Source organism: Myxocyprinus asiaticus, chromosome 37 (assembly GCF_019703515.2).
Source record: "Myxocyprinus asiaticus isolate MX2 ecotype Aquarium Trade chromosome 37, UBuf_Myxa_2, whole genome shotgun sequence".
NCBI classification, from domain to species: Eukaryota; Metazoa; Chordata; class Actinopteri; order Cypriniformes; family Catostomidae; genus Myxocyprinus; species Myxocyprinus asiaticus.
In genome coordinates this window covers 41,472,284-41,485,830 of record NC_059380.1, presented here as the reverse complement: position 1 = coordinate 41,485,830, position 13,547 = coordinate 41,472,284, and the positions used below count along the sequence as shown (strand labels likewise).

At 38.1% G+C, this 13,547-nt stretch overlaps 1 protein-coding gene across 31 annotated transcripts in view; it reads left to right on the top strand.

Moving 5' to 3' along the window:
• The window catches only part of LOC127428197 (transcription factor MafG-like), a 46,555-nt gene that overhangs the window by 11,881 nt on the left and 21,127 nt on the right, over positions 1-13,547 (top strand). For 6 of the 31 annotated variants that reach the window (XR_007895058.1, XR_007895048.1, XR_007895050.1 and 3 more), the window contains exon 2: positions 34-215. The exons of 15 other annotated variants lie outside the window; for them this stretch is intronic. Coding sequence is in view for 3 of the 16 variants with exons in the window: in XM_051676374.1 (XP_051532334.1) it covers positions 34-215 (182 nt within the window). In the remaining 13 variants the exon portion in view is untranslated. Of the gene's footprint in view, positions 1-12; positions 216-7,154; positions 7,197-13,547 lie in introns of those variants that run through there. 10 more of the 31 variants (XR_007895045.1, XR_007895053.1, XR_007895044.1 and 7 more) reach the window with 3 other exon arrangements.

Sequence of the window (13,547 nt, the reverse complement as noted above, 5' to 3'; positions counted from 1 at the left end):
TGTTCTGGGTGGGTGCCGGGATGTTGCTATGAGGTTGCTAGGGTGTTCTGGGTGGTTGCCGGGACGTTGCTATGTGGTTGCTATGGTGTTCTGGGTGGTTGCTTATTGGCTCAAGTCAAAAGAGTCTACCTATGATATTCCGTTCTCTAAATTTGACTCTGATTTTGATTCTGATTTTTTTCACCTGTTTTATGTTCCTGCACCAGGTGAAAATGGTAAGTGAGATCTCTTGTTGAAGTAACAGCACACCTCTCCTCAAGAACAACACATGATTTTACAGTTAGAGGTTTGTTCTATGAGCAATAGTAATAGTGACGCTTGACTTATGTTTAGTGGCAATGAAACTCATCTCAAACCTGTGCTGAATTATGGTGCTTTATGGATGTTTTTTCTCCTCACAGATTTACAAATAAAGTTTTGAAAGATAATCATCAAAGGTTCATATTTAGGGAAAACGTCTTGAAAATGAATCTGCCGCAGTGTGTGTGCAGTGAAGTATGGATATTTCTAATGTCTTCTCTACTTTTATTCTCATCATTGATGGTGTTCTCGCACTGCCTGCAGTCAAGCGCAGGACGATGTCTTCCAGTTGCATCATCTCGGCTGCGCTTTGCTGCAGTTTTTACCCGCAGTGTTGAAGTGTTGCTCGCTCTTGCAATCTCCACACGCACAAAATGAACCTCAGAATGAGGGAAATCTAGACAGAAGAGGAGAAACCTTGTCTAGAAATAAGTTGAAATGAGATTTATCTTTTCAGGCAGGTGTGGCATCTCACTTTCATTGAGTTGCAGAGAAACAGCACCTTCATTTAATGTTTGTGCATTAGTTTGCACTCGAGCTGAAATGTTTGTGGATGTGTGTTTTTGAAAGCTAATGGCATTATGAATTATAATCGAGCACTCATCACCTTACAATAATGTGTTTTTACACAAACACTACAGAGATCAGAAAGAAACAGCTTGTGCTCCACTTGATGGTCAAAAATGAGGGTTAGACTTGCTCTGTGATGAACCCATCTAATATCCAAAGTCAAATGAAGTGAAGCTACATGGAAAAACACAGAGTTTGGATTTGGAAGTCTCTCTGTGAAATGTCAAGAGTTTACATGATTTTACTCTTCATATTTTTTGTTTAGTGGATTTATGCCAGAAATGTCTTACCATATAGTTATGCTAGCTAAATATTTGATAGCTAATGTAGAAGTTAGTAAAAGAAAGTGTAAAGGGGCCATTCACACTGAAGCAGCACAGCATTTTTAAGGCACCATGTCAACTCGTCTCGAAACAACTGAGTTCTTTTCCATGCATTGTGCTGTGTCGAGCTCTTTGTAACGCAAGGATGCATTTGAACTGAACGGCCACTAACAGTCACTGATGTTTTCTTTAGTTTATTTATTTGATTAATTCACAATGTTCACATTGCACTGTTAATTTAAAAAAAAAAATTGTTTAGAAGTTGCAAACGTAAGTTCGGGAGGAGCTTTTTCATCTACAGTGCATCCGGAAAGTATTCACAGCGCTTCACTTTTTCCACATTTTGTTATGTTACAGTCTTATTCCAAAATGGATTAAATTCATTATTTTCCTCAAAATTCTACAAACAATACCCCATAATGACAACATGAAAGAAGTTTGTTTGAAATCTTTGCAAATTTATATATATAAAAAAAAATAAAAATATAAAAAACCACACAACACACATGTACATAAGTATTCACAGCCTTTGTTGAAGCACCTTTGGCACCAATTACAGACTCAAGTCTTTTTGAGTATGATGCTACAAGCTTGGCACACCTATTTTTGGGCAGTTTCTCCCATTCTTCTTTGCAGGACCTCTCAAGCTCCATCAGGTTGGATGGGGAGCGTCGGTGCACAGCCATTTTCAGATCTCTCCAGAGATGTTCAATCGGGTTCAAGTCTGGGCTCTGGCTGGGCCACTCAAGGACATTCACAGAGGTGTCCCGGAGCCACTCCTTTGTTATCTTGGCTGTGTGCTTAGGGTCGTTGTCCTGTTGGAAGATGAACCTTCGCCCCAGTCTGAGGTCCAGAGTGCTCTGGAGCAGGTTTTGAATAGTAGTGAATTGGAAACTGGCTGGTAAATGTTGAGGTTTCCCTCTGCAGTGATTGAGTAGTATAGTGATGACGTTCAGCAGTGATTGAGTAGCATAGTGATGATGAAGTTCAGCAGTGATTGAGTAGTATAGTGGTGTAGAAGTTCAGCAGTGATTGAGTAGTATAGTGATGATGAAGTTCAGCACTGATTGAGTAGTATAGTGATGATGAAGTTCAGCAGTGATTGAGTAGTATAGTGATGTAGAAGTTCAGCAGTGATTGAGTAGTATAGTGGTGTAGAAGTTCAGCAGTGATTGAGTAGTATAGTGGTGAAGTTCAGCAGTGATTGAGTAGTATAGTGATGAAGAAGTTAAGCAGTTATTGAGTAGTATAGTGATGTAGTAGTTCAGCAGTTATTGAGTAGTATAGTGATGTAGAAGTTCAGCAGTGATTGAGTAGTATAGTGATGAAGTTCAGCAGTGATTGTGTAGTATAGTGATGAAGATCAGCAGTGATTGTGTAGTATAGTGATGAAGAATTTCAGCAGTGATTGAGTAGTATAGTGATGAAGATCAGCAGTGATTGAGTAGTATAGTGGTGTAGAAGTTCAGCAGTGATTGAGTAGTATAGTGATGAAGAAGTTCAGCAGTGATTGAGTAGTATAGTGATGAAGAAGTTCAGCAGTGATTGAGTAGTATAGTGATGAAGAAGTTCAGCAGTGGTTGAGTAGTATAGTGATGAAGTTCAGCAGTGATTGTGTAGTACAGTGTTGAAGTTCAGCAGTGATTGTGTAGTACAGTGATGAAGTTCAGCAGTGATTGAGTAGTATAGTGTTGAAGTTCAGCAGTGATTGAGTAGTATAGTGATGAAGAAGTTCAGCAGTGATTGAGTAGTATAGTGATGTAGTAGTTCAGCAGTTATTGAGTAGTATAGTGATGTAGAAGTTCAGCAGTGATTGAGTAGTATAGTGATGAAGAAGTTCAGCAGTGATTGTGTAGTATAGTGTTGAAGTTCAGCAGTGATTGTGTAGTATAGTGTTGAAGTTCAGCAGTGATTATGTAGTATAGTGATGAAGAAGTTCAGCAGTGATTGTGTAGTATAGTGTTGAAGTTCAGCAGTGATTATGTAGTATAGTGATGAAGAAGTTCAGCAGTGATTGTGTAGTATAGTGTTGAAGTTCAGCAGTGATTGAGTAGTATAGTGTTGAAGAAGTTCAGCAGTGGTTGAATAGTATAGTGATGACACTTATTTTATAACACTTATACCAATTATTTTTCAAAATGGTCTATTTCTTCCTTTAGTCAGAAAGTGTAGGGGGGATCTCAGAGTTCAAGCCCAGTCCTGTGCTCGAGCCCCTCCGTTATGGACAGCACGCCAAATTAGAAATGGGTAAAAATATTGATTTATGATGCAACAAGATCTTGATTTGAACAATCACAATATAGTTTCTTAAATCCTTAGATCAATCTTTTACACTATGCGCAACCCTCTACTACTATGAGTGAAAATCACTCGCATCTGCCACCAAATTTCACGCTATGTGACTAAAATGTCTATAATTGGAAACTGGCTGGTAAAGCCATATACTCAACTATACTACTCAATCACTGCTGAACTTCTTCATCACTATACTACTCAATCACTGCTGAACTTCATCACTATACTACTCAATCACTGCTGAACTTCTACACCACTATACTACTCAATCACTGCTGAACTTCTACACCACTATACTACTCAAACACTGCTGAACTTCTTCATCACTATACTACTCAATCACTGCTGAACTTCTTCATCACTATACTACTCAATCACTGCTGAACTTCTTCATCACTATACTACTCAATCACTGCTGAACTTCTTCATCACTATACTACTCAATCACTGCTGAACTTCATCACTATACTACTCAATCACTGCTGAACTTCTACACCACTATACTACTCAATCACTGCTGAACTTCTACACCACTATACTACTCAAACACTGCTGAACTTCTTCATCACTATACTACTCAATCACTGCTGAACTTCTTCATCACTATACTACTCAATCACTGCTGAACTTCTTCATCACTATACTACTCAATCACTGCTGAACTTCTTCATCACTATACTACTCAATCACTGCTGAACTTCACCACTATACTACTCAATCACTGAACTTCATCATCACTATACTACTCAATCACTGCTGAACTTCTTCATCACTATACTACTCAATCACTGCTGAACTTCTACACCACTATACTGCTCAATCACTGCTGAACTTCATCATCACTATACTACTCAATCACTGCTGAACTTCATCACTATACTACTCAATCACTGCTGAACTTCATCATCACTATACTACTCAATCACTGCTGAACTTCCTCATCACTATACTACTCAATCACTGCTGAACTTCCTCACTATACTACTCAATCACTGCTGAACTTCATCATCACTATACTACACAATCACTGCTGAACTTCCTCATCACTATACTACTCAATCTCTGCTGAACTTCTACATCACTATACTACTCAATCACTGCTGAACTTCTACATCACTATACTACTCAATCACTGCTGAACTTCTACACCACTATACTACTCAAACATTGCTGAACTTCTACACCACTATACCACTCAAACACTGCTGAACTTCTTCATCACTATACTACACAATCACTGCTGAACTTCCTCATCACTATACTGCTCAATCACTGCTGAACTTCTACATCACTATACTACTCAATCACTGCTGAACTTCTACACCACTATACTACTCAAACATTGCTGAACTTCTACACCACTATACCACTCAAACACTGCTGAACTTCTTCATCACTATACTACTCAATCACTGCTGAACTTCCTCATCACTATACTACTCAATCACCGCTGAACTTCTTCATCACTATACTACTCAATCACTGCTGAACTTCTACACCACTATACTGCTCAATCACTGCTGAACTTCATCATCACTATACTACTCAATCACTGCTGAACTTCCTCATCACTATACTACTCAATCACTGCTGAACTTCCTCATCACTATACTACTCAATCACTGCTGAACTTCCTCATCACTATACTACTCAATCACTGCTGAACTTCATCATCACTATACTACTCAATCACTGCTGAACTTCTTCATCACTATACTACTCAATCACTGCTGAACTTCCTCATCACTATACTACTCAATCACCGCTGAACTTCTTCATCACTATACTACTCAATCACTGCTGAACTTCTACACCACTATACTGCTCAATCACTGCTGAACTTCATCATCACTATACTACTCAATCACTGCTGAACTTCATCACTATACTACTCAATCACTGCTGAACTTCATCATCACTATACTACTCAATCACTGCTGAACTTCCTCATCACTATACTACTCAATCACTGCTGAACTTCCTCATCACTATACTACTCAATCACTGCTGAACTTCATCATCACTATACTACTCAATCACTGCTGAACTTGAGAAGTGATTGAGTAGTATAGTGATGATGAAGTTCAGCAGTGATTGAGTAGTATAGTGGTGTAGAAGTTTGGCAGTGAGATCCTTTCACTGCATGTTGAGAGTAAAAGTTTGGTTTGGCTCGTTCTGTGTAATGTGTCCAAAGATGAGATCCACACAATCCATTTGTCATTGAATTATGTCTTAAAATATAATTAGTAAAATAGTACTAATGTGCCTAATTAGACGTTCCCCTGTGTAGTAAACAGCATTATCTGGGAGATAATTTTTTCAGAGCCTGTGAATCAGAATCGAATTGGGAAATCTGTTTTCATACCCATCCCTACGCCAAATCCCTTTACCTTAAAGCTGCACTCAGTAACTTTTGTCTTTGTGTCATCTTGGACTTACACTGACCCCAAGCAGCTTGGATGCAGCATCATTTAAAATCAATAGTTTTAACAATAGTTTTTTTGCATGTGTGCTGTTTTTTAAAAAAATGGTTTTTCTTTGTGCGCTAGACAGTCGTCTTTGATAGTTTTTTTTTTCCCCATCGCTGCACACATGAGCACTGTGTTTGTAAGACATTGTGTCAAGTTAAAAGAACTTTTAAAAACGCATCTGGAGACACCCGTGATTTGTTGCACTGTATGTAACTTTTGCATGTAGCACGTTCAGTCTGAACGGCCCCTATAACTGATGTTTTCTTCTATTTGTTTGCTACACTTACGTTAGCAAGTATTAGACTGTTGTCCTTACATCATAATCAAAAAATACATTAATTTACGAAAAAAATCCTAAAAAGTTTACTCCCCAAATTTGTACTTTCATTTGGTGTTCATTTTGCGTTAATTTTCAGAACAGTGATGCATTACTGTCCACTTGCCCGACACCTTTTTGACAGAAACTGACACAGCCCGTAGGGAACAAACAAACACTCTCTCTCTCTTTCCTTTGTGTTTCTCTCTCTCTCTCTTTGCCGTGTTCTCTGTGAGTTATTTATGTGTTTGCGTGGCTGTGTTTGTGCTGACCTGCGCCAGAGCATTCGGGAAAATAAGATTTAGTTAACTTATCTGCGTCTGCCTCTGAGAACCAAATTAACCCACGAGTCTCTCTGATGGAAAAAGCCCTTACTATAAAAAACAGCCACTTCCTGAGCGAGCACTTTTTCTGCTGTGCTGAGGAGTTTCTCACACACTACCTGAGAAGCGTTTCTCTCCTCCAGCACTCGAGCATCTCTCGCTCACACTCGTTTAATTGCACCTCTGAGTAAAGCCGCTGTTTTATAGACTTTTACATTTCAGTCTCTTGTAGTTTCTCTCTCTTTGTGCCTCTCTCAATTCTCACAGCTCAGATATTTATTGCAGTTTTAGATGTGTATTTGAACCTCGTTTTCCTCTCCATCTTTCATTTTGCTGTTCTTTTGTCATTTGCTCATTGTCTTTTTCTTTGTATTGATTTCTGCTGTGTTTTGGGTTCTTCAGCTGAACACTTGAGTTGACTTTGATTTATTTACACCTTTTATACCCATTCATTCATATTAATAAGTACTGTATGATATGACTGCTGGTTCACTTTGAACTCAATTCTTTTTGTTTTTTTGTGTCTCTGTGTGTTTGTGTGTGTGTGTGTGTTTAGTCTCCAGAAGTGGGACGTTTATTTTGATAATCGACTATTCAGGTGATTATTACATTGATTAATCAACAGTTCTTAAGCGACAATTCAGATACAGATTGTGCCTTGTATGCTTGTTAACAAGTTGTATGCTTACTACTAGCAATAAAGAAATGAGGATGAAAGCATTAAAAAAAAAAACCATACCTTTAAATAACCTTTACTCAATTATAGGGGGAAAAATACTTCAGTAAACCAAAATACTCTAGAAAAATCCTATTCTTGATGAGTATTTTTGTATTTTCCAATTAAAATATCTAAAAATCATTAAATTATGATAAATGTACCACAGAAGTTTTAAGTTTGTATGGTTAAAACAAGTGAAATGGGAACTTTTATTGTGTTTTCCGAGCCATGAAATCAATAAAATCATGGAAACTACTTGCATTTTAAAAGTCAAAGGAATGTCTATAGTAGCTATACAGTACATCAGGCTTATTCAACTGGTGACCCGTAAGGCCAAATCCAGCTCGTTTGAAATTTTCAGTGGCGCCCCATGTGAGGTTGTCAGTTGTCTTAGGGGCTGTTCACACCGAATGCGTTTTGCGTGTGTTAGCGCTGTTTTTCAATTGTTTTCCTCTGTAAACTTGCACTAGATGGACGTCGTGCCTCGTCTCGATATTTCTGCAGTGCCTCGTGTTTTACATGTGGTGCTATAAATAACCTTTATCTGTTGTTTTGATGGAATGGGAAGGATAAATAACGTAATCATGGATGACTGACAAGCATGCAAAAATCTAGGCTATTCATTCATTTGGTCAAGAAAAAGACTTGAAAAGTCAAATGTTCAGATCATTGCTTTTATGAAAAAAACTTCACTGTTATTGTTCAATCCAAATTTTGCAATATGGGTGTATTTCAGTTATAATATCCATTTCACTTACATATGAAAGAAATTCTCTCTCAGGTAATGCTGATAATCACACCGGGGACCTTCTTACTAGGTACATAAAGAAAATATAAATTTTACTAATTATATTTTATTATTTGTTCATCATTTTGGTCACATTTTGGCTTTTTAAAAATGAACAAATCCATGTATTCAATTAATAAATATGATATTATATTGCATATAGAATTATTTGTTACATGTTTATAGTTTAATTACATAATATTACTATTTACAAGTATTTACATTGATTTGTTGAACATGTGCTAAAAACGGTACTGTCTCTTTAAGAAAACCGGCAGTTCTGTAAAGAGCGTCTGTAAATGAGCACGTTAACGAGACTGGAATGACTTTATCTGATCCATGCGATGCATGATTAGAATTAAATGTTTTAACTTTTGTTGTTTTTGTTCAACAGCTGACTGTAAAGAACAGAAAGGATATTAAAAGAGACATAATTCAATGATAAATGGATTACATAGAGTAAAAGATCGATCTTGGGATTTAAGAATCGATATCGAGATCGTTCAAATGAAGAACACGATGCATTGGAAATCAGTATTTTTACCCTCCCGTACTGTTATGGTCCAATTTTGAAAGCAAGTTACCTGTATTTGATCAATTTCCTGTTAGGTGAAAACATTTCTCATGATTATAAAATTAAAGCTATAAACGCAGGTGCTTTATTTATATAGTGAACAAATATACCTATTATATGCTTACAATAACACAATATCTGCAGATAGAAGCTTTTCGTTAACAGAATATTCTTGCTTGGCCCGTGTGCCCTGAAGATATCCCCAAGTATTAGCCTACTCTCGTGTAGAGTAAAACGAGTTATGTCTGATTTCAGAGTATTTTCATTGAATCTGTTCAAATGATTCATAAATTGGTCTTAACAATTCAATAGCAAATCAGTCTAAATAAAATGTTTAAATTCCAGTCATCACATGACATGGAAAAGGTGTAACCAGTCCTGCACTACCCGTGTGTGTGTGTGTGTGTGTGTGTGTGTGTGTGTGTGTGTGTGAACTCTCTACACTCTTACTAAGAACTCATCGAGACTCCGTCATGTTGCATAAGAGTGTTTACTCAGGATTAATAGAGTTAAAAGTGGACAACTTCTAAGAAAACACACAAACACAGTCTGTTGCTTCGAGATTCACGATTCCTTGAATCTCAGACTCTCTCAAACAGGTGATGTCAGTCATGTGACAACGCCCTTGCATTACTGCCACCCACCTGGAGACGTCTGTGATCCATTACGATGGAGACCTGAACATTAACATAAACCTTCATGCAGAAACAGGCCCGGTTCCAGATCAAAATCACTGAGGGTGCTTCTGAAAATACTGGTGGTGCTCTGTATAAAGTGGAGATGTATCATAATTACACATTTAAATCATGTTTAAATGCTATTTAAACAACGTAAAGAAAAGTTAGTTTTTTTATGTACAAAACATTTATTGCTTTGGGTTTTTTCCCCATGATCTGTCGCTGAAAATGACAGCAAAATTCTGCACCTGCAGATTAGGACATACTGATTTGCAAAATCATACACGTTTATAAGTTTTGATGCAGCATTTTGTGCATACACTAACTGCAGTGATTTTTGTGTGTTTGCTGGTATTCAAGAAAATCTGCTTGTCAATTTACAGTATTAGTCTTACATATTCCATTGAGCAGGGGTGTGCAATTATTTTGGTACTGGGGCCACATCAGCCGTTAAGTAGAACATGGAACAGAGAAGATAATAAGTTCTGCATAGTTTTATCTTTTAAGCCCAGACATGCACTCAATGAATGATGCACAATTTTCTGAAGTGTTTACAGACTGATGGGACCATTCTGCGATTGCTTGAAGTTTTGCTGCTACATTTCTATCATGTGTTAGTAAAACTGAATAAAGACTGAGTATAATTATTAATTGATTATTTTACCATACTTCACTGCAGTGTAATTTAGTATTCAATTTAACACTCTATATCAGGAGTCTGGTTTAAAAGTAAAATAAAATATTCGGGAAAGAGATTCTAAAAGCTTATTTAAATGTTGGCCGCAAAGTGGACACATTTGTTTTATTCTCGGAACATTATCGACCTGTTTACACGCTCATGGGTCATGATGTGGGTCTTGTCAGTGTTTGGCATCCCATTCAGCACACCACTGAATAAAACAGGCTGCATGACACTAATAAATGATTACTGCTAGAGTAACATTTTACAAATAACACAAAGAATAAATATACTCCTCTCTCAATTGGTTTTACTCGCATGTCCCCTCCATGCACTGTTGAGCGCTAAGTTGTTGTTTGTATTTTTCGGAGAGAAAGCGCATGCACTCGCATGTATGGTTGCCAGATTGCATAAAATAAGTATGACATAAGGCGAAATATTTCCAATTAGTGCAAGTATAAATCTCTGATTGGGGTGTTACATCTATTATCTGGCAACCCTGAGCATATTAAAAGCTTGTGGATGCGCGATAGGTCCCAAAGCCAGATAAATGAAAGATCTAATAAAAAACGTTCATGATAAATCGACCCGCGGGCAGTAGTTTGCCCTGGTCTGCAATTGAGGGTGCTCTAAGTTTCGTTTGAGGGTGATTAGCTCCCTCAAGCACCCCCGTAGAACCGGGACTGTGCAGAAGTAGGTCAGAGAGACGGAGTCCCACTTACTGAAGAAACCCTTGTGTGCTGCATGTCACTGGCCAAACTCTACATGTCTCTCTTTCTTTCTCTCTTCATATCTGCTCTGTTCTTCTGTGGAGGACAGAAACGTAGACGTGAACGCTTGGCTAGCACATTGCGGTCTCGTTCTTGTACACGATTAACATGCATTCTTGCGTTACTGTGTCAGTAACAATCCTCAGTCCTCAAGGGGACAATAGAGTTTTCCTTCGAATAACTGTGCCATTAAACAACATCTGTTATAACTCTAATAGCTTGGTTTAAACAGGTTGACAGCTTAACTAACTTGAAATAACTTGCTCAGCAAGATTTTCTTCAAACTGTTGCTCCGCCATGACAGTTGTTGAAAAAAGAGAAAAAGCGCAACAGTCTGTCTCCATAAGTAAAAATCCCATTAATTTCCCACATAGACGAATTGATTATTAATGATAACTTATAAACCTTTAAAGGTTTATAAGTTATAAGTTCTGAGGTTGTTAATTGATGATATATGCTTCTGTTGAAGACACCAGTTCACGTTATTTCAACCTCATTTTAATAAATCATGTTTAATAGCAGAATTCTTTGTGAAGAACTACACTACCCATAATCCTGAAGAGAGATCCACCAATCAGAAAATCCTGGCAAAAGAGCTCTGCAGCTCCGCCCAGTCCCATGATGCACTGTGAACGATGCAATCCAGTCGCTCTCCCTACACTCCTTCACTTAGGGTATATATTTGTATATCCTGTATATATTGATATTTTGCAATAAAACTGACATATACAGTAGGGGTCGGCAACCTTGTTGACATGGAGTGCCATTTTTTATTTTCCTGGTTGATGGCTATGCCAACGTACACATGCCACTCCTGGCGCAAACATTCAAGCAGGAATTCAACAGACACTGGAATGGAATGGCTGCCATATATGTAGAGATGCTTATTTAAGAAACATTTGGTGTGGTCTCTTAATTTTTTCCAGAGCTGTATATACACTGATCAGCCACAACATTAAAAGCACCTGCCTAATATTGTGTAGGTCCCACTCGTGTCACCAAAACAGCACCAACCCGCATCTCAGTAAAGCATTCAGAGATTATATTCTTCTCAACACAGTTGTACAGAACGGTTATCTGAGTTACTGTAGACTTTGTCAGTTCAAACCAGTCTGGTCATTCTCTGTTGATCTCTCTCATCAACAAGGTGTTTCCATCCACAGAACTGCCGCTCACTAGATTTTTTGGTTTTTGGCACCATTCGGAGTAAATTCTAGAGACTGTTGTGTGTGAAAATCCCAGGAGATCAGCAGTTACAGAAATACTCAAACCAGCCCATCTGGCACCAACAATCATCCATGTGATTATCTAATCAGCCAATCGTGTGGCAGCAGTGCAGTGTATAAAATCATGCAGATACAGGTCAGGGGCTTCAGTAAATATTCACATCAACCATCAGAATGGGGAAAAAATGTGATCTCAGTGATTTGGAGCGTGGCATGATTGTTGGTGCCAGACGGGCTGGTTTGAGTATTTCTGTAACTGCTGATCTCCTGGGATTTTCATACACAACAAAAAGTAAAAATGTGACTAGACTCGCGCTGAGCATGCAAGCCATTCGCGCATCACAAGCCGATCAACTATTTAGCCCTTTTCTGTGAATCGCACCTGCAAAATCCTAAAACTTTATTTCCAGGTTTAATTTATATTTTGAATAGACACAGATTTGTATGTTTTCTCTTTTAATCGTTTAATGTAATTTTGAGTGTGATTATGGTTTAAGGATTGTGTACCTGTATGCTGGGTTGGAAATCTCAAGGATTAATAGTGGTGTTTTCCTTATTACATCATGTTCTGAAAGCAAAAAGAAACAAATGAAACACTGAATGTAGGCTGTCATCCGCGCAGTCTGACCGAAGCAAAGCGGGTGCGTTTACTCGTGCGATTAACCGAACGTGAAGCACTGCACGAGTCTGTTGGGTATACTGCAGTCTCGTCACATTTGAACTTTTTGTTTAGTCTCCCATTCAGCTGATGAAAACATGATCACGAGGAAGGATTACATCAAGATGTAGATTGAAATGCAGGTGCGGATTTTAAATAAATAAAATAGTCTACTCCCCTCTCGCCATTGCTGGCGTGCCAGTGATTACCCCTCCGTGTGCCAATGCTGGCACGCGTGCCATAGGTTGCCGACCCCTGCAGGATAGTATGCTTTATAATCAACAACTTTCAATTAATCGTTTTAAATGTTCCATCATTTTTTATTCGATTATGTCATTCGCAATGCATCATGAGATTTGTAGTTCATTCCCTCATTAAAGACGTTAAGTACACAGAAGGATAATTTGAAATCCTTATGGAAAAAATGAACGGGAAAAACCAAGACTGAAAAAGTGGGCGGGCACTGTTGCACTCTATAGATGAAGTTACTGTTTACAAACAAACACTTTGCCCCTCCTCTTCTGGGTTCTTTTGGTAGCCCAGAAAAGAACTGCTGTGAACGGGCGCTTTCCTCAAACTGCCCAAAAAGTGATGTTTGTGGGGTTGAAACACCCCGTTTCCTACAGATTATTGGAGATTTGGACCTCTTTAAATTTCCACCAGATCGTTGCATCAGGAAAATCTCTTTACATAAATTTGGATATTTCACGGGTCACTGTCATCACGTATAGACACAATTGACCTGCAGCAGCTGTTGGAGGATATGAACTTCTTTATGAAAGGATATCTATTCAACCATAGATATCCCTTTTTAATAACATTCATTAACAAACATTGTTACATTCTATGAAGCTTTAAAG